The 27,472-nt window shown below is 41.6% G+C and overlaps 1 protein-coding gene across 14 annotated transcripts in view; it reads right to left on the reverse strand.

The window, feature by feature from the left end:
* The window catches only part of LOC115769924, a 103,804-nt gene that overhangs the window by 11,722 nt on the left and 64,610 nt on the right, over positions 1 to 27,472 (reverse strand). For 9 of the 14 annotated variants that reach the window (XM_030714960.1, XM_030714959.1, XM_030714958.1 and 6 more), the window contains 10 exons: positions 22,689 to 22,871; positions 20,678 to 20,878; positions 16,176 to 16,403; positions 14,951 to 15,137; positions 11,151 to 11,265; positions 9,116 to 9,267; positions 5,593 to 5,777; positions 1,788 to 1,958; positions 409 to 603; positions 171 to 279 (listed from right to left, as the gene is read on the reverse strand). In XM_030714960.1, the coding sequence (XP_030570820.1) occupies positions 171 to 279; positions 409 to 603; positions 1,788 to 1,958; positions 5,593 to 5,777; positions 9,116 to 9,267; positions 11,151 to 11,265; positions 14,951 to 15,137; positions 16,176 to 16,403; positions 20,678 to 20,878; positions 22,689 to 22,871 (1,726 nt within the window). Of the gene's footprint in view, positions 1 to 170; positions 280 to 408; positions 604 to 1,787; positions 1,959 to 3,780; positions 5,422 to 5,592; positions 5,778 to 9,115; positions 9,268 to 11,150; positions 11,266 to 14,950; positions 15,138 to 16,175; positions 16,404 to 20,677; positions 20,879 to 22,688; positions 22,872 to 27,472 lie in introns of those variants that run through there. The other 5 variants (XM_030714961.1, XM_030714963.1, XM_030714953.1 and 2 more) reach the window with 2 other exon arrangements.

Below are 27,472 nucleotides of genomic sequence, written 5' to 3' on the forward strand. Positions count from 1 at the left end.
GAATTCATATTTTTTCTATGGGCTTTCATTTGAGTAGAAATAGTCCATGAAATTTGAAAGCTAACTTAATTGTAATACCTTTTTGAATGGAAATCAATTCAGTTTTGACAAAAAGTTTGGTCTTTTAGGCAACTAAATGAAATGTATAGATCATTGATATATGTACTTACTTGGATGCAAAACCTTTTGGGCCTTGCTGTGGCTGGCACAGAACGAGGAGTACAGCTTGAAGTGATTGACATAATAGAGAAAAGCCGAGCCGATTGCAAACAAGACGTTCTGCAACAATAAAGAAAAGACACAGATATTAAACATTACGAGCCTACATAAAACGAATTTAAAACTGCAATTAGACAGGCAAGTCACGCACTTGCAGGAGCTCGGAAGGGAGCTCGTACTGGAACTTACCCTAAACTGACCGCAGTGCTCGAATTTATTGAATTCCGGCTCAAGTTCGAGCGCCTCCTCGAGATTCTGCAGGAACTGGCGCTGGAATGTAACAATCTCGTGTATGTTGCCGAAGAGCGCATTAATTTCCGCATTCGATAGAAACGTTTCGCGTTTCATGGGCTCCAGATAATGCTCCAGCAGATTGTTCAAGTGCTGCATACGAAAATAATTCAAACGTAGTTGTTGTTGTTGTTGTTGTTCAATAAATTCAAATTTGTTGACACATAAAAAATGAAAAATGAGAAGAAAAGCAACAACAAAAAACGAGATGCATAAATTAAATTAAAAAATCAGCAGCAGTCGCCCAAAAACGACAACTGCCCACAACAGCAGTCCCGTGCCCCCAGCCAACGAACTCCCAGTTGGGATGAGCTGGTGACCAGTTCCTGGTGCTCTGGTAGCTACCAGAACAACTTTTTAGTTTGCCAACAACAACGCAGAAAGGCAGAAGAAAATAAGTATATAAAAATATGGGCGAAAAAAACTGTAGCATAGCCGCAGGCGCGCGCTTTCATTTGGAACAATACTTCCGGCCAGCGGATAGAGAGAGGGTGGAGTAGACTAGGGGGGAGAGTGGGCAGTCGGGTTACAGCCAGAGATAAGACTCGCCAACGTTGCGGCAGCGGCGCGGCGCTTTACATAATTTCTAAATTATAATAATTATTTGTATGCTTCCTGGCCAACTCGGGCGGCCATGGCTTAAAGCCAGAAACATAGCCGCATGGTTAAAGGATTAAAATTTGCATTTTTAATTGCAAGCCAGGACTAATGAATGGAATGTGTAATGTTGGCTAACAAGGACAGCAAGAAGGTAACGTTATCTGTGCTTTCAAGAAGTCTAAATACCCTGATAGTTACTTGCAGCAGATTGCTGTGCTAGGTGTACTTTAAAGTAAAGTAGTAATACGTAAAGTAGAAAAATAGACAAACCGATTCAAAGTAAAAAACTAATGAGGCAGAACCTGCTCCAAAGTTTAAACATATTTGGCATTTATCAAAATAGTTGCTAGCTTTAATTTGATTTAAGTTTTAGCCCACATATAGTATATGAGAATATTTATGGATTGCAATATTCTTTGTACAATGGGCGATTGTCTAATTACAATTTTATTGTTTCATTTAAAGTTCAAAGTAAAAAAATATATATCCCAAAAGAAGGTTTACATTAAGACCCAGAACTTAAGGCAACCTTTTTTTCCGCCCTGATCTTTTTAATAACTATCTCAGTGCGCTTCATGCTTAATGACAAATTGCAAATACCTGCAGCAAGTGCATACCAAAGTTTGCAATAAGATTGAATAGAGTGTGAGCATGGGGTCTGTGACTCTGGTACTTACCTTAACGTAGGTGCGCTCCGTGTCCACCAGCTCCATGATGACTTTGCGCAGTTTCTCGGCATCGGTCAGTTGGCGCGACGGTGTCAGCGCTGTGGTCGAGACCGACGATGTGACTGAACCCGTGGGGCTCGATTTGCGCGTTTCCTGAGGTGAACGACAAAATCCGGTAACCTTAACAGGTCAGGGTTCAGTTGGGTTGGTTTGTTGTTGGTTGTTGATTGTGTTGTGTTGTTGTGTTTGTTGTTGTTTTTATTGTTGTTATTGTAGTTGTTGTTGTTGTTGTTGTTGCATGATGAGGATCGTGAAACGAAAGAAACGAAACAAAAACGAGAAAAGCGACCACACAAAAAAGAGACACCAAAAATAAATGACAATAAACAAAAATGAAGTTAGCATGACAGAGATAGATAGACAGCGATAGTTAAGAGCAGGACATTGGAGTAGGTGGGCCGTTGGTTCGTTGGGTCGGTGGGCTTAGACGTTGGCTGTGGCAGCGGGTCAGGGGGCTGTGTCCTGGGTCAAACTGTTGGCATGGCTCGTTCGGCTGCTGCTCTGGTTCGGGGTCGGTTTTATTGTGGGACTCGCGGCGGCCACTTTAAACAGACAGACATAAACGTAGCCCCAGCGACGACGACGTCAGCTGCGGTTCTAAATGACTGTCACGTCCTTGTCGTAAGTCCAAGTTGGGGGCGTCGTTTGCTTGTTGTAGTTGTTCTCGTTGTTGTCGTTGTTGTTGTTGTGTTTTGTCCTCGCCAAAGTTGTTGCTGCTGCTGTTGCTGCTGCTGGTGTTGGTGTTTGTGTGCGGTTACAAGCACATTTGGCACTGACAGTTGACGCTTGACGGTTGACATAGAGCGTGTGTGCATACAACTACACCAGACAAATACGCGCACACCCACACACACACACTCTCATAGAGTTAACCACACAACCGCATTTTGCATAAAGTGCAGAGGTGCGCAAATCTTCAGCCTTCTTATGTCACTTGCACAGTGGTTTTAGGTCCCTCGGCTTTTCATTTTTGTTTAAGTCTTCTTTATATTTATTTTATTTACTTGTTTTTTTTTTTTTTTTTTTTTGGTTTAACTTCTGTTATTATACCTATGTTGTTGTTGCTGTTTTCTGGCTTAGGCAAAAGTGTTAAATGGCGTGTTGACCGGAACTGAGTTAAATTGACTTGCCATGCCCAGCAAAATATTGAACGAATTTGCATTGTAAATGCCTAAACAAATATTTTTATACGCCTTACTGTGCCTGGGATTGTGTGTGTGTATTTGTGTGCTGTGCAATTTGCAAAAGGTCAAAGTTTAAATCAACAGAGCGGTAAACAGCAAAGAGATAGACACACACCGACACAGACACAGACACAAACACAGACAGAGACAGAGGCAGGGATTGAGAGCTGGCGCATAAGCCTTACCACTGTGCTTGACAGCGCTCAAAATGCGTGTTGTTCTTCAAGGAACGGGCGGCCACTGGCGATGACAGCGTGATTGCGACAAAGGCTTAAGTGGGCGCTATTTTACACTTCAAGACATTTGAGAAATTTATTTGAATACAATTGAAATTTAATATCAGTTTCAAGCAGATGGCAGCCAAAGTCGTCAAATGCTCAATAATTAAATTCTCAATATACCGAATTCTAGCTTTTCTTTACGGAATTTCCTTAAGAATTTCTACAATTCTAAAAATTGTATTCATTCTATATGCAAAGCACTGTATTGGTTGCTGGCGCCATCTGTTGGCCGCACGCTTAAGCTAAACAACCGGAAATGCAGCTTATGAAAACATTTTTCCAACTGCTGCTTGAAATGAAAATAAACAGCCGGAAGCTAGAAAATAACTGTAAGTTTTGCTGAAACTGGTTACTTGTGAATATTTAAAGTTAGCCTTATCTATCCATAGATAGAGTTCAGTTAATTAATATGCAAATTTGCATTTGCCTTAAGAAGTTACAAATTAACTGATAGTCAAATTTTATTTGTAACTTGTATATTTTTATAGCTGGCGCCATCTATTGTCCAAACTGCAGCCACATTTTATGGCAGATTTATATATGTCTTGAACAATTTTTGTTTAACGCAAAATATGGCTGGAAACCTATCTTGCATATAGATTTTTAGCTGAACTTTTTTGTCGTGACTGACAGTCTTGTCACGTTTTCATCCCTACAAACACACACACCACACCCACACACACAAAGACACGCAGAGGCACACTTGAAGACTTTGCCATGTAGTTGCAACAACAATCTCATGAAATTTCAGTTGTCATTGTTCGTACAACATTCAGTTGAATTGTTCTTGTTTTTATTTTTGTTGTTGTTGTTGCTGCTCGTTGGCATTGTGGAAGACATTTCACTTTTATGCAGTTGCACTTTGTGTATTATTATTTCCTTCTCTCTCCCGTTCTCTCTCTCTTGGCGTTTCTTCTTTGCTGTTGTTGTGCTGCTTGTTCTTGTCTACTTTTAACTGTTTTATTGTTCTGCATTTCTTTCAGTTGCAACGTCGACGGCTGCGTCTCTGATTTGCATAAGCGGCGTCGGCAGCGACCCAAAACCAACAAAGAGTAAGACACAAAGGGTCCATGGGCGGGCGGGGCGTGGTGGAGAGCTGCTGGGGTGCTGGCTGGCATGGCGTGGGTTTAGTGCCAGGTGAGCGGCTGAGGCAGCTTATGGGCCAGCTGCTGAGTGCCAACATTGTTGTTGCTGGCGTTGCTGCTGGCGTCATGCCCCAAAGATGAAAAATTTGAAAATTTCTTGAATTTCTTGGTGAGCTGCAGCCGCCGCCGACGCCGCCGCCGCTGCTGCTGCTGCTGTGCGAAATGTCAACTTGAATTAAAAGGATTCTTATGTAACGCCCTGACTCTCCAGTTGCTGTCTCGCCTGGCAGTTGCATGTTTGTGCGTGTGTCTGGGTATGTGCATGTGCATGTGTGTATGTGTGTGTGGCTCGGCCTCAGTGTGTTTGTGTGTCACAGTGTTCAAGTATCATTAAATGAAGTGGGTTTCTGCCAGTTTCGAGCACACTTGGGTAAAGCATATCCAGAAACAAAGTGCATTCTGTGGCGTCTTTGCGTTTCTTTCTCTTGTCTCTTGTCGCTTCACTCGCTTTCTATCAGGCTGTCGCTCTCTCTCTTTCTCTGTCGCCTGGCGTTCATAGCTGTTGTAGTGTATATATCCTTGATATTTTTATGCCAGCACATTTCTATTTGTGACGTTTATTGTTTGGTGACTTGCAAGCAACAAGACCCAATAGGCCAAATTTGTGGCACGACATCTTGAGCGTCAACCAGCTACTGACAGCCAGCTGCAGCTAGAGGCCCGCCCAGAGACCCGCAGCTGCTTACCAAACCATAACCGCCCCATATGAAGTCCTCAGTCCGCCGTCGTCTCATGGCTTTAGCAAATTTCAATTTGTGCACATTTCAATCAGAAATGCATAAGCCCCAAGCCGAAGCTCAAGCCACACGCCATGCGTTGCTGCCTCGTGTTTGGCGCTCGTTTTAATAGTTTCCGTTTCCGCTCAGCGAGTTCAAAGCAATTGGAACTGACTTTGCCCGCTGCCTTAGCCGGTGTCAGCCAAGTGCCAAGTTCCGTTCCCAGTGCCGGGTTTGAATGTTCTTGGATGTCAGGTCTAGGGGCCAGAGTATTATTTTTTGTTTATTTTTTTTTTCGGGTTTCAGGGCAGACGGGTTTAACGTGTTAGCGTTTTGTTTCTTCTTGGTCATGTTTATATAATATATATATATAGAGGGAGAAAGAGGCAGAGCGAAAAAAGGGGACAGGCTGAGTACTAGGCACTTACTTGTTCCGCGGTCTTTAGCAGATTCTCAATTTCAAAGCTGCTGGTGCGCGATGTTGGCTTGGCCACGCCCAATGCCGAGACTCCGCCGCCTGCGCCAACTGCCAATTGCGCCACAGTTGGCTCCACAAATGAGGGCGCCGGCGAGCTTTCCGCCTCAGGTGAATACAAATCCTTGCCAGTGCCATCTAGAATAAAGGAATGTATTCGTTAGATAACCGTTAGTTATGTTTATTATTATTAGTTTTTGTCTGGCCCATAATTAGTTGCCAGTGGCCTCTGGGCAATCGTCTGCCTGCAGTTTTGTTGTTGTTGTTTTTGTTGTTGTTGTTGCTGCTGTTGGCGGGGGGCCAGTTTTAAAGTTCGATTAAGCATTTTATTTATGTTGTTGCAGCTTGTTTGTTAATTTTAAATTCCATGTTTGCGCAATAAAAAGCAGCAAGAATTTAATACTTGCGGAAATGGCGCCCAAAAAAGGAAGTAGCAACAAAAAAAGAAAAAATAAGAAACAAGGCAACAAAAAAAACAACGCAGCCAGGCAGCACAAAGCTGAAAGTAATAACAACAAAAATACTGCCAGCAGCCAGCAGCCAGGAACAGCAGCAACAGCAGCAGCAGTAGCAGCCACCAAGCAGCCAAAAACAAAAACAGCAGCAACCAGAATAACAACAACAGCCACAACAAGCTGTAATGATTATTGCTGCTATGTGTTTGCCACAAAGTCCACACAACAGAGGCAGAGCGAAGGGGCATTGTAGAGGTGGAGCCTGCAGAGGGCGCAGACACGCAACACACACACTTACACACACACATACACTAATATGGTGGCGCGGCAAAGATTTAACCAACAAGAAAAAAATTTATGGGCCATACACATGGCATGTATACATATGTAAGCAGCATGCCTGTATGCCTGTATATAAATACATATTTATATATATATGCGTGTGCGTGTGTGTGTGTGTGTGTCAGTTTATGTAGTGGTAGTTTTGGCAGCGCCAGGAAGCGTTTAAAAATCATGTCCTTGAATGCCGCCACCGCTGTCCCCTTGGCCACGATCTGCCATATGCAAATTGGTTACAACAAATTTTATGAACATTTTGCTTCAAATTTGACACCACACACTAGCTAGTCGTGTGTGTGTGTGTGTGTTTTCGTGTGTGTTAGATATCGAAATTGCCGCCTTATAAATTTCAACTAGTGGTCTTTTTACAAATTGCCCGAAGTGCTCCAAGGCAGAGCTAGGCAGCAACTACAACAACAAGACTGGGCTAATAACTTCTAGACGTTGTTCGTTGTTGTTGTTGTTGCTGTAAGTCATTTAAACGAACAAGTAGAAAACGTGCATTGCCCATAAAGTCTAGAGTTTTAGTGGCTTTACTTAAACTATGATGTTTTTTTTCGGTGGGGCCAAGGAGAACAACTTTATGACGCGTGCTGAGCTGGTAGACGTTCTCAAAACGTGAGGCTGTTAAAAGTATCGAATGCTTTAGGGGCAGGTGAGCAAGTGTCAGTTGGGACGCTTTTCTTTTTGACAGCTATTGATAGCGCAACTGGATTATTCAGAGATGATGCTTTAAGGAATACGTGCAAGCAGACAAGCCGGATGCCTTAGAAAAGCGAGCTGACATTGAGTTGAGATACATATAAATAATTCTCAAAATTTGTGATTTACATGTAACCTTATATGTAACTAAAATCCTATGCCAATTAATAAAGTATCTCCAAGCCAATCTGGAATTCGATTCTGTTAATAACTAAGAATAAAAATGTACGCAAAAGCAGTTTTTAGTATTAATGCCTAGCCGAAATGCGATATAGCTTTAAAAATGATTTGCCTTTAATACTTTTCAAAATCTTTAGCAAAACTAGATTTGAACCAGAGCCTGGATGGATGACGAGCCACACTTCAAAGACAGGAAGTCTGTTCGAACTGTAATCTGAACCAGCGACAATTTTTAGCTTACCGAGCAGCCCTGAACCCACTCAATTATATGCAGCTGCTCGGAAACAAGTACTTCAAGGGACTTTAAGGCACTTCAAAGGGAGCAAATTTTGTGCCTTGGCTCGTGAATAAACAGGGTAAAATATGATAATTAAAATTGTTTCGATTACTCCGCAATACTTGTGGCTCTTTCGTTAATTGGTTTGCACAGCATAAAAGTTGTGTAACTCTTGACCAGCTCATGTTGTGCATGTCTACAGCTTGCGCTTCTCTGATTGCAGTCTTCATCAAATTGTGCATTTAATAAGCTAAAAGTGCTTCAACATCAAGCTGCATGCCTCTTGCTGCTGCTTCGTTGCCCAAGTTGCTTTCTCTGTTTAATTGCCAAAGTGAAATGTAATCCAGATTTTTGTTTTTTCTTGTATATATACGCTCTACCCTGCACCCCCAATGGCAAACGATTTTTGTCGCATATGCCGCCATATCCATAACCCATATGCCACAAATGTCCGTTCATCAGCACACTGAGTGTGTGCGAATGTGTGTGCCAAAATGGGGAATATGGTACAAAATACGCAACGCATACACACAAGTAATACATGTGCCAGTTGCATGCGAGTCGTTTAATTTTTGCTACATCTTTTTTTTCTACTTTTTTTGTAGTATTTTTTATATATAGGTTCTTGTTGTGTGTATTTTATTTTAATTCTTTTTTAGTTTGCTGTGCCTTTTAATTGTTTGCCGCATAAAAATGTTTCATTTTGTGTATAAAATACACACACACGCACACACACACACACATACACACATCTGTTGTTGGCGTTGTTCTTGTTGTTGTTTTCTGCGTTTGTTGGTTTTTAATTGTTTTGTGTTCTTAGCCACTTCGGCTTTTTGAGTGCAGTGCAGCGTGTGTGTGTGTGCTTGTGTGTATGCGCGTGTGTGGTTGTGTGTGTGAGTGCAGTTTGTAATCCTGTAATTATGTAGTTGTTGCTGTAAAAAGAAACGACTGCGTGCGGCAAACAGGCAGGCAACTCCCGCCACACACACACACAACTCTGTTTACTGCACCCTTGCCGCTCTCTCTCTCTCTCTGGCTTTCTCTCTCGTTTTCTCTCGGTCTCTCTTCCTCCCGCACACTGTTAGCATGCTACTTATTGAAGTAATTGTTGTTGCTGTTGCATGTTGGATGAAGCACTTGCAACATGCATTTAACAAAAAATATAAATTACTTTAATGAACTTTAGAAATTCGCATGCGCGCCCGGAAATGCGCTTTACGTTTCCGCTGCTGCCGACACAGTACACACACAAACATACCCACAGGGAGTGAGAGAGAGAGCAAGCGAGAAAGGCAGGCCGCACCTTAACCACAACAACAGGAACAACAACGAGAACAACTGCCGTGATTAGTATGCTTTTGTTGTAGCCGTAGATGAATGTTGTGTTGCGGCTTTTAAATGTTGAAAAACGACGTAAACAAAATAAATTCCACGCACACTTTTAGTTTGAAGTCAGACCAAAAGTATTTACACGGCTTTGTGTATAGAGAGAGGGGGAGGGTGGAGGGGTAGTTGTTACTTACTCCAACCGGGCGCTGGCACAATCAGTCCAGTTATCATCTCCTCGCTCATCACTGGCGGATCTGTGGGCGGCGGCGGGCACACCAGGGAGTCAATCATATCATCCGTCACACGCATAATGCCTACTAGATCTGGCGGCTCGGTGCGTGAGGAGCTGTAAAACAAACATATAAAATGAAAACTTTGTCTTTTATTTTATTTTTTTAAATTAACATAAATTTTTATTAAATTTGCGTTCTGGTTGGGTTTGCTTTGCAGCCGCTTTTTAAAGCAAACACCTGGCTGACCTTTTTCTATGTCAGTGGCAAAAGATGCGGAAAAATGCTCTCCAACGTGCATAATTTGAATGGGATTTGAGCAGGGCACGGGGTACGGGTAACGAGCGGGTTGTTTACTAGGCATGGGCTACAGTTTGTTGCCTCGCAAGCGCTTAGCACAAAAGCCAATGCGGCCATAAAGAGCAGCTAATTAGGCTATCAAAATGCCTGGGTCTGCGACTGCGACTGTAGTGGGGTCGTCGTCGCAGCAGCCGAGCGAAAAAAGCGCCCAAAAAAGCACCCAAAATATACACCCTACCCTACCCCAATCTATGCTACCCTTACTTTAACGCTGCCCGCAACAAACCCACTCTTCATGAGCTGCTGCTGCTGCATAGAGGGAAGTGGTCAACGTGTTTCTGTTCATCTGCGGCTTTAGTTTTGTTGTTTGGACTTTGTCATGAAAATTGAAAAGCGAAATAATGAAAGCTCGCAAAATTGTTGGTCGCTGCCATTTTTGGTGCTAAATTTCCCCATTTTTGATTTGTTGCCAAACAATTTTTTGTTAGTGTGTGTGCGTGTGTGACTGGTTGTGTCTATGCGTCTATAGGTTGGAGGCTTCAGCCAACTGCTTATCAAAAATTTGCAAAAGCTTGTCACATGTTGACATATTTCGAGGTTTTTCTGTTTTATTTTTCTTTGCATCATTTTGAAAGTTTTATATGTGCGGTATTTAATATTAAACGAGCATGTGGGCAGCCATAGAGGTTGGGATTGGGAGCAGATACAATTTTGGGGTTGCGGGCGTCGAATTTTACAAGACAGCTCAATATCAAAATTTAAGATAGATATACTGAACATGAGTTGGCTAAAAAGAAGCACCGGACCAGTGATATAAGGTCCCATTTGAATAAATTAATTGATTTTTCGAGTGCCATAACAAAGCCGGAGCTGTCAGAAAAATGCAGTATATTTATTAGTGGTTTAGTTGGCCGGCAACGGACGATATTCTTTTTTTTTTTTCAAATATTTGACAAAAATTTAATTAAGTATTTTTCTGAGAAATGTTCTCTATAAAAATGCTCATGTAACATGCATGTCCTTCCTTTCATAGTTGCATAGTTCGTAATTTAATTTGTGTAAGCCATAGTTAAATACAACAATTACTTTCATTATTGTTTTATGTTTTCTCTTCAATATATATATATATATATTTATATATATAATCTGAAATATATGAATAGCTAAAGCTACCTCAACACAACCTTAACTAAGGTTAAACATTAATTGTTATTGCACCGTATTAAAGTTAATTCCAAAATAAAGCACAAATTTGACGGAGCTGGCTGCCACTTTGTTGGCTGTGCATTTAATATGGACACTCTGAAGGATGAATAGTTAATCTATGGACAATGAGAGTGTAACCAATTGCTATTGTAACTGATCAGTTGAGGCACTAGTATGACGATAAATGGCATTGTAAGTAGAACAATCGCTCGCTGGCGGCTAAAATAGTTAATTAATCGGAATATCTATTTAAACAATGGGCAACCATATCGAAATTCGACAATGGCATTGTGTGTATTGTCAATAGAAATAGAAATGCAGGGCAAGGTGTGCAGGCTAAGGAGTTGGGGGTTCTGCACTTCACTTGTATTCAAGTCAACAGATGTTTGCGAAACGTGCGAGATACAGACAATTGACAGGCAGAATCACGAACAGACAGGGATGGGGACAGGGACAGGTACGGGCAGGAGGACAAAGGACTAACGCAACTTACCGCATCATCATGCTGAGTGATTGCTCCTCCTGAAGCACGCTCTCCAAGTACATCATATCTAGATCAGAAACAATCGCGCCATTGATGACCATTATTTCGTCTCCTTTGATAATGCCTGTGCAATGAAATAAAGACAGAAACTAGAGTTAAAAGCAAGTTACGTTTCTTCTTATATCTTAACTATTTTATAATAGATGCATAGCTAGAAGGCGCACAATGCAGCTCTGTTTTTGCTTGAGCTAAACAGAAATTTAATAGATGCGCGATGTTATTGTGCTTGCTGCTGTGGCAAAGGGAAGTGGGCGACAGGGGGTTGGGTTGGATGTGGCAACTGTAACAGCATCAATTGTGGGCGAGGCAGTGACATCTTTCGTTAAGATAAGCGCCCATGTCTTTAGCCAGCGATAAAAACAATAACAACAGCATTCTAGGTTTCGCATTGTTCATACGCCACGTTGCCAGTCAAATGTATTGCAGCTTTTCTAGCTCATGTGTGTGGGTGTGTTGTGTGTGTATGTGTGAGCGTTTTCTACAACATTTATTTCGACCAGGCAGCTGCTTCGTTTTTGTTTTGTTGCACGTTATCAGTGTTGTTGCAGCTGCAACAACTTCGACAGATATGCACATGTGTGTGTGAGTGTGTGGGTTGTTATCTGCCAGACAGTTGTGTATTTTATGCAAGAGTTTGCTGCACCTTGAACCTTCTGCCAGGCAGCAGCAGCAGCAGCAGCATCACCAGCACCAGCACCTCATGCACAATTTTTGCATTTGTTACAATTTCAAATGGATTTTGCCTTATTCTTTTATTTTTTGCCAGGGAATTCGTTACGTTTACGTTTACGTTTCGTTACGTTTTGGTGTGGATTATTTGGCTTTGGCTTTGGCAGCATATGCATTAGACAAATATCTACTCGACTTGGTATTTATTTTGTTTATTTTGCGGTTGCTCTTTTTCCCCTTGTTGCACTTTGTCCTTTTTTTTTGGGAGGCGGTAGGGGGCTGCGTTGACAACAGCTTTGTTCTTGGCTTGAGCAAATTGTTATTTCATGTTTGCCAAATACTTTGCCACGCTTGTTTTTCAACACTCGAGTGTGCGGCATGCAACTTTTGTGCACATGCTGCCAGCAGTTGGTGCAACTTTAGTAGCAGTAGTTGTTGCTGCTGCTGCTGCATTTGTGGCCATCATTATTATGGATCGCTCGATGGCTGCTCGACTGCGTCTGTTTGTTAACTGGAAAAAGCCAAGCAAACAGGCGCTGAGTCACAGTCGAGAGCTGCCAGTTGCCAGTTAAGAGTGGCGTGTGGCATGTGGCATGTGTGTGGCAAATTGCACTTAAAGCCAACGCGTATTGATTTAAGGCACGCTTTTGCGCGCTCATTAATGCCCCAGCCCGCACTCAAATACATTTTGGGGTTTCAATTAGCCCAAGAAAAGTGGGCTGCCACAGCATTTGCATTTGCATTTACTGCTGCTGCATTTGTGGTTGCCTCTGTTTTTGTTTAAGGCGACAATTGGGCTGGTAGCTGCCCTGCGCTGACCAACAAATGCCCTTAAATTGGTCTTTGGCATTTGCTAATAGGCATTTAAATCAATTGTACGTGTGCCCCACTCTTACTTTGCGGCAACTTTCAAGTTGTTGCAACCAACTGGCCATGTAAATTCAAGTGCTTAATTTATGCAGCCACACGCAGTTGTTCAATTGCAGTATTCGGCACACCCTCAAACAACATTTTAGGCAGTGTTATGTAATATTTGTTGATATCTTTGAATAATATCCTGTCATTGTCACTCTCATTGTGTTGTGCGCATGTGTTCATGTAGATTGTAGCAATATGTTATTGATCGTTTCGATGCTTAATACTTATGTCCTGCGTGTGGATGATGTCTTTAAAAAAGTTTGTCGAAAATATTATATTTGCAGCATATTATAAAAATAAGTGCCTGCCTGGCCGCCATTTAATCAGTTTCTGTTCGAAGTGGTCCATAATTTTAAGAAAACTACTACTAAGTCTTCTTTAATGCTCCATAATAGCACAATATTTTAAACTATAGCCGTATGCACCTTTGCTCAGGTTGCCTTGGTATTTATATTGCGTATGGGGAAATATATTATGTATGACTATTTTTGCACTTATAATTTCACTTTATAGTTATTTTTCCATATATTTACTGCAAATTATTAAAACAATTCCCTGTCCCGGCGCCATTTTATCAATCCAATTTTGTTAACAATATTGCGCTGATAATAATGAAAGCTGTCATATTTTTCATGCAGCACAATATTTTTAAATATTTCAACAAAAGTTCCTGCTCGGGCGCAGGTTAATATAAATTCTTTAAAATATGGCTATACAGCCTTAGGGTAATTTTACATTTACATTTAACAATTTGCACCTGGATTGAAATGCAATTTTGCAAAACTGTAAGAAAAATAAACAAGTAAAGTCATTAGCAAATCTGGCACTTGCTGCGGCACTTTATTTGCTGCTCATTAAATTCAACACCCTGGCAAAAACTTGTCCAGTGGCATTGTTAACGCAGTTTCAAGCCACCAAAAAAAACTAGAAACAAACAAAAAAGGGGAGGAAAACTTATAGCAAATTATAAACTAACCGCCAGTGGCAGGGCTAACTTTTAAAGGATTCGCGGACAGGTCCTGGCGCCTGCGGGTGCTGGGCGGGTTCATGTCTCACTTTTTACTAACGATTTTCGTGCACATTGTTTTATGGACTTTTGATTCGCTGTTGTCGTCATAGTCGTTGTCGTTGTCGTCGCAACGATGGTTGCCACATTCGCACTCCACGTGCTTAATGAGGTTTCCGCTGCGAAATTTTCTTTCAGGTTCATCACTTTTGCAAGTGCAGCGTTGCAGTTATCCTGCCAACACCTGGCGGGGCGTACCGGCGGGGTGAGGTACTGTCAACATCAGGCGACATAATTTAAAGCGCTGCTCGAGTGGCATTTCGACTACAAGCACTTGACTGCAGTTCGCTAGCTGCGCCTGTGCTCCAGCCCAGGACGCATGCAAATGCCAACTTAAGTTGATTTTAAGTGATAGAAAAACAACAAGGTTGGCAAGGTATAAGGGCGGGCGGGCAACGACGTCTAAGATGACGCCCAAAAACCCTTTAAGGACTCAACAGGGCGCTATGGCCCTGTGGCTGCCATTACAGGTGCATCCACTTTATTCACCCACACCCATCATCATCAACGTGATGTCTGCTCGGTCACAAGCGCTGACTTTTGAGTTTTTATGAAGATGCAGCAGTTGCAGCAGGCGCAGTAGCCGGCTCTGAGGAGCTGCTATACAAACTGCTGCTCACTCCAAAGGCTGCAGTTGCTTCAATTCCAACTCCTGCAACTCCAGTGCACCACTTGACTCGCCTCTGTGCAACCAAAGCGAGTTTGCTCAAGTTTTGTGACATAAAAGTGAAAAGCATTTAAATATAAAAGAAGCGCAGTTCTTATACAGAAAAGGCGCATGCCAACCGAGCACTATTGAGTGTGCGAGCGGCGTGAGAGGAGATGGGAAGGGGGGAGGACGCTTGGGCGTGCCACTTGATAATATTCTTTGCCATCATTGGGCCGCACATTGTTTTAGTCGGCGAACTGCGGCTGGCAAAGACTTAGTTGGCCTGGCAACGTTTTTGTTTGGTTGGCCGGAAACAGGAAATCATGATGTTTGCCCATTGGCATTGGCCATTTGGCATTTTGTGTCATAAATTGCAAGTGAGTGCACTGAATTGAGCTGAGCAAAGCAGCTGTAGAAGTTTGAGTGTTATTCCCCTTAAGTACTTACCATTGTGCATGGCGACACTTTTGTCCTCGACGCGGCTCACATAGCAACAGAGCTCGTCCTGCCGTTCGGCATTCTCAATCAGCTCCGCTTCCACCGAGAAGCCCCACATTTGCTCCAATGTGGTGCGCTGCAGCTCCACCTGGTACAGTATTTTCATGCAGACCTCCACAAATTCGTGATTATGTAGCTGCGGTTAAACAAAATACAAAAATTAGCCAAAAAGCCACAGTGCAAAAGAGCTAAAAATAAAAAGGTTGCCTTTTTTCTTATTTTTCCCTCCTTCCAATAAATTTTGGCCCCGGAAAGTTGTTTTAATTCTCAATTTATTGAGCAGCCAAAAAGTTTCGTACAGCTGCACTTTTGACCTGGCAATATTTACAGCTTGTTGTTCAGCAAAAACTTTTTTAGGGAGTTCTGTTCGCAGTTTTGTTGAAGCACTTTCCTTCCTTCGGGTGGTGGCTGACTTGGCAAGTTTGAGAAATGGCATCCTTAGACTAATCGTCTGCTAAGTGGCCACATTTTCGAAGGCTGACAACTGCGAGGGCCTAACATGTGTGTGGTTTACACAAGACTGAGCTGATATTAATCAAATAGCCAAGCTTTTCGAACTTGCAAGTAAATATAATTTTTTAGCAAACAATTAACAATTATATAAAATTTTTCAATTTAATTAATTGAAATTGACACTAATTTAAATGGTTATTAAATTGTTTTTCAGATTACGGTGTCATTTGTGTAATTAAAATGGATTTTGTGTCTTAACACGTCCGTTTGCATTTATAATTGCGTTATTGATTGCGTTTAATTGTTTCCAATTTGAAATAATATTGTTGCGTGCTTTTTGAGGCAATTGTTAAAGTATTTAAACTCAAATGCAATCTTTGCTTTGTTCTAGTTGCAACTGTAATTAAACTTGAATTCTAATGCCAGTTAGAAAAGCTCGAAAGTCTTTGTTAAATCCGAAACATTTGCACATCGTTTGTGGCAACAAATCGTATTTAATCCTTTGAATTGGTTCACGTTTCCTTTGTCGATACAAGAAAAACCTAACTTCTTAATTGCCCTTAATTTCGAGCAAATAACAAACACATGCGCAAAGTTCAAAGTTCAATCGAAATTGCCACCCACACACACAGACACACACCCACACACCCACAAGGCGTGTGTCTCTGTGTTTGTGTGCCTGGGCATGCTTTGTGGCGGGCTTCTGGTATAGGTTACTTACATAATTTTCAATCAGATCATTGCGATGTGGCACAAAGTAATTGTGATCCTCCATGTCACGTCGCTTCTTGACGCGCACAAAGTGCTCCATGGGATTGAGGTTGCGACGGGCGCAGGCGCTGGCAAGGAATTCCTCCACAGACATCGCGTCACGTAGATAAACTGTCGAGTAAGCATTGTCGGGCATTGCAACTTTGAAGGTTTTTTCCGGCTCGTCACGTGAATTCATCTGGAAAAAGGCAGAAAATTCGATTGGATAAACAGGCGAGCCAGGCGAGCACACACACACACACAAACAGGCACATACACAATGTCATTAAGGCTGTTGTTGTTGGGGCACATACACACGGAAGTGAAAATTGAAAAATAGCAAAAACACATTTCTATCCGAGCAAATGTGTAATGAAAAACGTCAGCAGCAGTCAGCCAGCAGGCAGTCGGCAGTCAACGGACTCTGACAGACACCATTTTGAAGAAAATTCAGTTAAAATGCTTAACGGCATCATCGTCTCTGTGTGTGTGTGTGTGTGTGTGAGAGAGATGGTTAGGCAGAGGGGAGGAGGTAACGCTAAAGCTGCAGCTGGATTTGAAGTTGGCGCCGTGCTGCAGCGAACAGTTTGGCCAACTGGTAAACGAATCAGGCGCCCAGCTGCCAGTTGTTGCCGGCTGAAAATTGCATTTGTATTGGCAGCCATCGACGATGGATTTTGCTGGCTGAATAACTTTGGCTGGCATTGCCGTTGCCATTGCCGCTGCAGCAGGCGCCCCGAGGCAGCCGCACACAGGTGTAATGCGTACACACATACACACACATGCACACCACATTAACTTATCAACTGTTGGGTGTGTGTGCAGTTTACTGCTTGCACGACAATTGAATTAGTTTGGCAGTTACAAAACTCAAACACACACACATACATACACAGGGAGAGAGACAAACAGGCAGCAGCAGCGACAGCGGCAGCTATGCCACATTTACATGCACATCCGTCAGGCTTGCCACATGTGCAGCAGCAGCATCAACTGAAAGGAATCTTTGCATTACGTAACAATTGGGCAACGTTGGCATCTTTCTTTTGCATACATATACATACTTATAAGCACGTATATTTATATATATTCGCATATATGTTTATTGCGGCATATATCGCTTGCAAAGTCATTATGCTGCACAGTTGATGCCACACAGCGAAATCAATAATAAATATGCAATGCGTTGCATTTTTGGGTGTCAACTTTATATTCATATACAGGAAATGAAGGCATTTGTAATATATTGTCCTTTGTTGTTCGTGTTGTGGCTTGAACGTGATGTGAAATGCGAAGGCAACAGCTGCAGAGATTGCAAATTATAAATATAATCAAGTTAAAAATTCCCACAAAGAGAGAGAGACAAACAGACAGAGCGAGAGAGAGAGAGAGAGAGAGAGAGAGGGAGAGGGAGATAAATTACCAAATGCGAACAATTCGCAGTATTTTTGTTTTTATGTCTGATAATTAAGAAATATTCGGAATACAAAAGACTCTTTAAAATCTCTGTGGCAAATATTCAATAAATTTGTGATTGCAATTTATTTTTTTCATGCTCGCTTACAAAAGGAAATGGAGTATATTGGGCTTATGCAATGCTCGACTGTCAGATGGTGCTGAGTTTTATATTTAGATCCATTGAAGGCGCGGCAAAGCTCCAAAATCGATACCTGCCACAGTCTATGATCAAGAAGAACTTCATAGAAGGGGAAAACACAAATTTAACTGGTCAGACAATCGTGTATGGCTTGATTGAGTATTTCGCAGTCGGTTATACCCGACTGAAGTATTCTGACTTGTTTTAAATTGAATAGCATGCGTATGAGAATATTTAAAATAAAATATAAAAAGTGTACAGAATGCCTTGCGTTTACAATCAGCTAAACTTGACGGTTAAAGCTGATCTGGAATATATATATTTTATGGTCTCAAATGAACGTCAAACTTTTATAATTTCCAATTCAATTGAGTTCAGCGCAGTTTTCTCTTAGATCGCAGCTGCATTTGGCCAGCACTACGCTCATTTTCATTAGCATTATGCAACTTTGTAGGAACTGTTTTAATTTTGTATTTCAGTTCACGTTGCCTGTGGCTGGGCGCACTTTGAACTGTCGATTAATGAACTTTGGCTGCTTAATGCCACAACGAGTTGCACGCAGGTTGAGCCGTTGGTGTGGCACAAGTCAATTTTCAGTTGTCGCTTCGTTGCATAATTCAATTTTGCGTCGTGATGCCACCTCTCTTCGGGCCAACTAGTATGGGCCAATTAAATGCGTCGTGACAAAAATTGTTTAAAGGCCATTTTCCAAAGAGTTTGCGCTGCTCGATAATTGCCAGTTGCGAGCGCTGCCACCGGCGCTGGCGGACACCTTTAATTTGATTTCATTTCATTTTCAATTGCAATTTCAACTGCATTGCAGCTGACATGCTGGCAGAATGAAAAGCCACGCACACACACGCACACGCACACGCACACATACTCAATCGAGTTGACTGCGCAAAAATATCAACCAAATCAAATGCACATTTTTCAAATTCAATGAATTTTCAGCGCCGCATTTACAACGCCAAATCCAAGAGTCTCATTTTACGTTAGTAACGTTTTATATATATTTATATATTTATGTTCTTGTTTTTACCATGAATATTTTTGGTTTCACTGGCAACGGCGACTGCAATTGTGCAGCGTTGGCAAATTTAATTGGAAATGAAGTGTGCACGCCCCTCTGCACGGGGTGTGTGTATATATATATATATGTGTGTGTGTGTGTGTGTATGTGTGTGTGTATCGAGTGCTGCGCACAAGATTATTTTGCCAATAATCGAAACAAATTGAATTTATGAAATGAATTTCATTAAAAAAAAAACGAGTATATGCAAAACTGCCAACTCTAATTGAAGTTTATCAAATAAGCAGCATCAAACACATAACGAGTCTATAAATAAAACAACAAAAAACGCATAATAAATTGAAAGAACGCGCTTAATTCGTGTTGCTAAATAAATGCAACCAACTAAAAAACATGTCAAACTAATTCAAGTATTTTAGCATATCGACTTTATTATCCCTTTGGCATTCATAGTCTATTTAATTTGTTGTCAATGTACATGACATTCATTAAGTGCAACGCGTATTTGATGACATAGCCAAAATAGCCACTAGCAGTGTATGAAAAGCCACACATATTAAAAAAAAAGCGAGTATATGCAAAACTGCCAACTTTAAATGAAGTTTATCAAATAAGCAACATCAAATACATAACGTGTCCATAAATAAAACAACAAAAAACGCATAATAAATTGAAAGAACGGGCTTAATTCGTGTTGCTAAATAAATGCAACGAACTAAACAACATGGCAAACTAATTCAAGTATTTTAGCAAATGGGAAAATCAACTTTATCTTTTGGCATTCATAGTCGTCTATTTAATTTTGCTGTCAATATACAAGACACGCATTAAGTGTGCCATAAATTAGATGACATAGCCAAAATAGCCATTGGCAGTGTATGAAAATGCACACATATTTCAACTTGACTTCAAGCATCAATTTCCGCAAATTGAGTTTATAGTTTAATACACTTAAATGCCTTTAAAAATGACCGGCGTTTGACGCTGCGTATACTTCATGCAATTTGCGGCTGTGATAATCTTATGGCTAAGCACAAATTGCATTGCATTTGATACTATTTTTGCATATTTCAATTATTTTCATTGCTATTTGTGTGGTTGGCTTCTAATAAACGAAATACCTAAAATTCCAAATTTCAATACAAAGAGTATTTGACTATTGAATGGGATGAAGTGCAAATAAAAAGCATTTAGTTGAAGAGCTGCATTTGTGAAATGTAAATTGTAAGTGTTTCACATATTTGTGATTTGTGTGTTTGCCTTTATCGAGATTAAACTGGCTTTTGGAAAAGCAAACTACGTAACTTATGCAAATATTTTCAGAACTTTGGATTAGTTTTTGCCGCTGCTGCTGCTGCTGCCGCTGCTGCTGCCATTTGCCTAATGGCTATCTAAAGAATCTTCCAGCCAAGCAAAACAAAAATTGGGCGTTTTTTTCCGGTAGCTTCATAAATTTGTTTTTGTAATTCCTGATGGCCATTAAATTTAAATTATAAAAGAAGCGCAGACCACCACCAAAAAAAAAAAGGAAGGACAACAATATGTTAAAAATACGCGACAGCGGTCAGCGTGGAAATACATTAGAGAAGTCTGTGTGGAACGCTGGTGACACATTCAGCTCTGCCGTTCGGATGCGCATTAGCGCTCAATTTGGCTTTTAATGCCGTTTCCGCTGCCTTAAATACAATTCAATTATTTAAGCATGCCCACACACACTCATACATATAAACACACGCACACGCAATAAAAATGAGCAGACAGAGGCGTCATAAAATCGTTTCAAAAAATTGATATACTTTTATTACGTATACGAGCCGTGGGCTCAATTTTATATATAACTTACCTGCATGGAGCGGCGACTGGAGCCGCTATTGGAGCGAGACAGCATCGGGGGTCGTCGCTTGGTGGCACCACGTCCAGCCAACAGATTATTGAGCAGCGACGGCGACCGGGCGCAAATGAAGGCATGGAACGACGAGACCGTAAAAACTCCCAATTTATTTAAAGTGTTCTTCGTCGGCCGCGACACGTGTGTAAGCAGTGACTGCAGTAGAAAAAAATAAAAAGTTACACATAATACTATTTTAGATAATCTATAGAAAAATACAGCCCATAAATTTGTCGGATAAGTTGTAAGTGCAAGAGCTGAGTGTAAATGAAAAGTTATCGGAAGCAAGAAAAACCACAAGGACCATTGAAAATGGGATGTTTAGCTACTCCTGCTCGCGATCTGATGAATTGCCAGAAGCAAGTGGAAAATCGTTTACTGGGCAACTGATTCATTTTGGTCAACCTGACTGATATGACATAATTAATTTCATAATACATACCGACAACCACACAAAGTACATTAACTGGCTGAGTGTTTGTGCGTGTGTTTGTGCGTGTGTGTGTGTGTGTGCGTGTGTGTGTGTGTGTGTGTGTGTGTGTGTGTGTGTGTATGCTTGGCTTGCGAGTGTGCTGTGTAAATAGCCTCCGGTGCATGCACTTTCTCGTGTAAGTGGTGCTGTTGAAGTTGTTTGGGTTTTGCGGTTATTAATAATAAATGTGGTTGCTCTTTATGCGAGTAGTTGAGTTGAAAGCACTGCATTTGCTGGCTGCTAGCCCCCCTTTTCCCTTTTCCCTTTACACCCCCCATCCCCCTCTCCAGTGCTCTCTACAAGCCATAAAAAGCGCAATTAACTTGCAACCCTTTTCGTCACCCATCACGTTGGGTTACGTTGGGTTGGCCTCGCAAATCTTTTTAATGCAGTGCAAAGTTCGAGTTGCCTGTGCTGCCTCTGGAAGTTACCCCCAAGAGTGCCCTTTGACCCTTTAAGCTGCAGCTCATTTAAGGCGCTTAAATTGTGTTATGCAGATTAACAGTACACGTTTCGGATTCTCAACTAGTCCGAGCAATCGAAATTTCGGCCCAATGTTGCCGCCGCTCTAAATATAAGTAGGTAAAACCAATTATAGACAACGGGGCCCCAAACTCTGTGCTAAGAGCTATAATCTGTGCCCTTTTTGTGGCTGGAGTTGTGTTTTAAGCTTCGTTATGGCTGGTTTCGAATTCTTCACAAGTGCGCTCTATTTTACGGTCTGGGTGATTTTTATTCAACTTCTGTCTTGTTGTATTGTGTGAGCTTTAAGAAGATTACAAGTCTTGTGGTTGATTACAGGAATATTAAAGGTGGGTGCGATAGTTTGTTAGATATTTAGTTTTATTTACATGCAATTACGAAAGTCAGCTTAAAATTAATGTGAATGTTACTGGAATCATGACCATCTTCTTTCGAATCTCTCTAACTCTCTGAGTCTGTCTTTAATATGGTTTCTTGTACACCGAACGTGAGTTGACTGTATTTAAAGCCTGAAATTCATCCCAAGTCCGTCTTTAAAGACTTAAAATTCCCTTAATTTAATTTAAACTGAACCAGTTGTCAAGTTTTGCCTAGACTTAACTCTCTAGCTTCACTTTGCATTTATAATATATCAGATTTAAATAGACTTCTAACTCTTTTTGCTATTCCTTCAGTTTCAAGTACCACCTGTTACTGGCCCCCTAGAGACTGCTGTTATCCTGTGCACTTGACAACTACTTTGCATTGAATAGCAGTTTCAGGTACGCAGTTTATCACCACAGAGACGAGAGCAGCTCCAGAACCATCAGCATCAGCATCAGCATCAGCATCAGCATCAGCATGAGTGTCAGCAGCAGGAGCTAAGTAATTCAAATTGACGCAATCTCAGCCACGTTATGTGAACTTTCTGTGGCTTCCGTTAGGTAAAACAAATTGCGGCAATTGCCATTTTGCCATTTGGCGCTTGAGAGGGTTGTGGGGCTGGGTGTTATAATCGTACGCATAACTCACCTTTGGATTGGGCAGCTCGCCGCTCTGGAGCGAGGCCATATAGCAGCGCAGTCGGAACTGTTCACAGTGCAGGCGCTCAAGGTTTTCCTCCCATTGCAAAATCTGTGCCTGAATTTGATGGCGCGTCTCCTGATCGGTGACAACTGATTGCTGCAGCTCAGCCATGTGCTTCAGCTTGTGATCCTGCAAATGGAAAAAAAGAAGGAAAACACAGAAAAACGACAGACATTAGACATGAGCAGACACATACATGCATATATTAACGGAGTGTGTTCGTATGTGTGTGTGTGTGGATTGTGGGGCAAGGATGCGGCAGTGTCGCACTCGTGACGGTTATGAAAGCATCTCTGGCATGGCATCATTAGCATTTCATGGCAGCGTCACAGCAACTTTTGCTTGTGTTGTTGTTGCTGTTGTTGTTGTCGTTGATGTTTTTGTTGCTGCTGCGGTTGCTGCCATTTGACGAAAATACATAAATCACGCGTCATGTGCAGCAGCATTTTTCGTTGACGCAATTCAAATATCTCTGAGCCCTGCTCTCCACACTTCAGCTCCAACCCGGTCGTTCGCTTTGACCTGCTGAAGTGCGTTGGCAATGCACCAACTTTGACACACACACACACAAACACACCGTCAGAGATACTTTGGCATCGTTAGCCACACACACGCACGCACACATATGCAACACATGCCCCTGTTTTCATTACAAATAACGTTTGACTTCCGCCGCAGCGCATCCCATCCGCATCAGCAGGACGGCGCAGAGGAGCGGTAGCAGGATACCCTTCCTAGTTTAGCCTGCTTTGCCCAATCCAACCACCCTTCGTTAGCATTGCCAGTGCCATTGCAATCCCACTTTCACGTGCATTTATACACGCTTCCATAGATTTCATGGAGCACGTGATTGTTTCATTTTGGTTGCTAGACTTTTTTTTCACTTTTGCAGTTGCTGTTGCTGTTGTTATTGTTGTTGTTGCTATTGTTATTGTTTCTGCTGTTGGTGCTGTGTGCTCCATTCAGCTCATGTAAGCTGACAATTATTTGCAGATGCAGCTGCCGTTGCAGTGGCGGATACAGTGGGCGTAGCCGTGGCAACAACAACCTGAATGGGCACTTTCGATGTTCGACATTTTAATGAATGTGTACACATAAACAGCAGCAGCAGTAGCAGCAGCAGCACTCACACACACATATAAACAATGCACATATGTAAATGTATTTGTTTGCCGGCTTACAAAGGTGTCTGCGTAAGCGCGTTGTGTGTGTGTGTGTGTGTGTGTGCTAGAGCATGCTACTTGCTAGCTTTTGTGACGTTGTTGAGCTCGGTATTGTTTATTTTACGTGAAATAAATCATATTTGGTGTATTTGATTTAACAAACTCAACCGGGCCCAAACGGCGTATACGTAATGCGTGTGCCTAATGCAACAATCATATGCTATATGCAATATTTGATGGACGTGCTGCACGTACTTGAAAGTGTTCTTAAGAGTAAAATGGAAGCCTCAAATCAAGAATTGAGGTGGAAGTGAACAATTTTTAATTAGTAATTAATTAGAGCGTGAGACTAATCAGCGATTATGTTAGACTAATCAGTATTAGCTAGAAGAAGAGCGAGTGAAAAGCAGCGATTAGTAGGTGAGATTGAAGTAGCGAGTAATAACTAAAGGAAGAGCAAGTGAAAAGCTGATGCTAGCGAATGCAGCTTACCATACAGCGAGAAGGTTAATACCAAGAGCTTAAGCCGAAAGGAGAGGGAATGAATAGTTGAGACTGGCCAATGTGGCTTACCATGTAGTACTAGAGCAAGTGAAAAGCTGAGACTAGCGAATGCAGCTTGCCCAACCAACTCTTCGCACAAATTGAAACTGTTCTCAGGAACCTTATCATCATTAGTATACGGATGTATAATTCCTTTGCCAGCTAGTTTGATCAAGCACTCTTCGACCCAGTCAAGTAGGTTTCTCTAAGTAGTTGCTTTCTTGACGTATTGCAACAAAATTGATGATTTTAAGCCAAATGTTGCCCAACATTAACAACATAAAAAGCTAAATCAACTAAAGAGGCTTAGCTACAGGCCTTTCGATTGCCATTGCCAGTTTAACGAGCAGCAAGAACAATAAATGGTATTACGATTTAATTACTGCACTTAATGTGCGCACAAGCTCACAAACAATACGTGCAACAAGCAGTTGAGCTCCTCAATAGGGCTGCATTAGTTTTATAACAATTGCATCAGCGTTGGGTAAGTGTCATAATATGTATGCCCAGGCGGACAACAAGAAATGGTACAATTAATAAGGCTAGGTGAAGGGTTGTAGGCGTCATTTGACAAACACAATTGACAGTCAAAACATTTGGCAAGTGAATATTGTAATTATTTACGGTCAAAAACAAAAGGACAACTATCCAAAATAGACAACAGCTTGAGCTTGCCTGAACGCACACACACATACGCATGCACAAATAATGTAGCAACATAAATAAATGGCTGAACGTGATGGATGTGTGTGTGTGTGCGTCTGTGTGTGTTCACACATTAATCGTGGTCGTATTGTTTGCGCTTCATGGTTAAATGGCAATGTTAATTGCCTTGTAATTGCATGCACTTGCAATGTAAATCAACGTGATATGATTGCTATCGATGTTATCGATTTTCGCTGGAGATGTCGCCTGAATAACATATATATTGTTGATCAATATCAACAGTCCAGTTAAAATAAACTCTGTATTAAGACAATCGTCACATAACTTAACTTTAAGCTCCGTTAATATACTTGGTTGCAGGTTAAACATGAAATCCGACTACTATGTCATATAGCTGCCATGAAAATAATCGGTTAAATTTATATTTTTGTCTAAGCAACTTTGATGTTTTTCAAGATATCTAGACTAATCTCGGCACTTAAAAGCGCTCCCTATTTATTAGCTAAGTCTCACTCAATAGCTCTAAGGAAAAAATCTTTGGAAAAATAGGTTTTTGTATGGAACAATCTTCTTCTGGCTTGCAAGATATCTTAACCAGACTCTGCAATGATGAGTTTTTTCAATAATTCTAGACTAAGCTTGGCTTTTACAAGCTTCACTGCCCTTCATATGAGTTAAATCCTATTAATATTGGACTTGTATAATACATAGCTTTGTGCGAGGAACAAGTTTTTGTATGGAATAATCTTCTTGCAAGGTATCTTATCTTCCAACCTATCTGGAAGCCTGTTTATAATTGCGCGGACCAAATTATATAGCTCCTATATGGAAATCATACATTAGTGTAACCCCATATATTATTTAAACGGTGGGAAACATAGCTTTTGTATGGACTCATATATCTACAAAGGTATTCAATCTGCAGCATGTTCCTGATAGCCGCTTATTGTTTGTTTTACTGTAAAAAACACTCATTTATGCGACGCAAAAACTCGACTCGAATCAGTATGTTGGCGTTTTCTTTGAAAGTGGTTAGTAACTTAGATGGTTGTTGGCTGTGACCTATAGTTTTTTTTAGCAGCCCCCCCGTATCTATGTTACGGGCGGCCTCGCAATTTAGACTGTCATCTCAATTCCCCACTTAACAGCAATTTTATTATTGCTATGTTGTTGCTGCTTGTTTCTGTGCGGTTTCTATTTTTTTGTCTCACTGCCCTCTGCGCTTTGCTCTGGTCCAGTGCTTTTGCTTCTGCACTGTGTGTGTGCATAAGTGTGTGTCTGTGTGGGTGTGTGTCTGTGTGGGTGTGTGTCTGTGTGTGTGTTGTGGTTGTCTGTTGCGCTTTCATTAAGCGTCACTCGTGTATGGCTCCCCGTGCGCACATTTGTGAGCTGCACAGCCACAGGCTCTCTCAAGTAGGCAAACTGTAGTTGAAGTTGTTCGGGCTCCTAGATCCTGTAGCTGGCATTGCCATTGCCGTTCTTGTTGTCGCCATTGTCGTACTGTCATTTCCGCTTCCTCAGTTTGGCTGCCCGAGTTGAGTTGAGTTCAGTTCAGTTGAGATGAGTTGAGTTGAGTTCATGGTGCGTTTTGTTGCTGTGCGTTGCTGTGATATATGTTTACCCGAGAGTACAATTAAAAAATACATTTTGCTATTGTTGTCATCGTCATCGTCGTCAGCGTCAGCATCGCATGACAAGCCAAAGATGCCGCAAATAGCAAAACCACAGCAACCGCAAACCACAAACAACAACAACTACAACGCAGTAATAACCACACACATACACACACACACACACCCACATACACACACACAGCGGCAGCAGCAGCAACAAGCGTAGGCAACAATGACTGAAATAATAATAACGCCCCAGCAAAAAGCGCTGCTTGGTATCAGTTTTGTTGCTGCTAATGGCCTCGTCCTTCGATAAGTCAACCGGTCGCTCCACATTCTTTCTCGCCCAGCCAAAGACAATAACGATCAATTAACACAGCAGCCGCACCCGCTTCCCCCCTCGCAACTATAGCCATTGTGCTGTATGTGCAACAGACAGCAGTTGCAGCAATAACAGCAACAAAGACAGGGACAGCTTTTGGCTGTAAGTTAAAGAAAATTAAACAAAAAGTAAAGTTAAACTTTAAGTTTGCGGTGCACCACGTACAACGTAGCGTATGCGCAACGTGAAATTTTAAATGAACTGCAGCTCAGCTGACCTCATGGCAGGACTTTTGACTTTGTTGCCGCTTCAGCCATTGCTGGTGCATTAAATGCACTCCCCACATTGCTTCCACTCACAAAAAGTCAAATGTGAGTGCGGGTGACCGCATAAAGTGGGTGGTGCAAGGGTGCAAAATGTCAA

Source organism: Drosophila novamexicana, unplaced genomic scaffold, assembly GCF_003285875.2.
Source record: "Drosophila novamexicana strain 15010-1031.04,08,12 unplaced genomic scaffold, DnovRS2.1 tig00004554-arrow-pilon, whole genome shotgun sequence".
NCBI classification, from domain to species: domain Eukaryota; kingdom Metazoa; phylum Arthropoda; class Insecta; order Diptera; family Drosophilidae; genus Drosophila; species Drosophila novamexicana.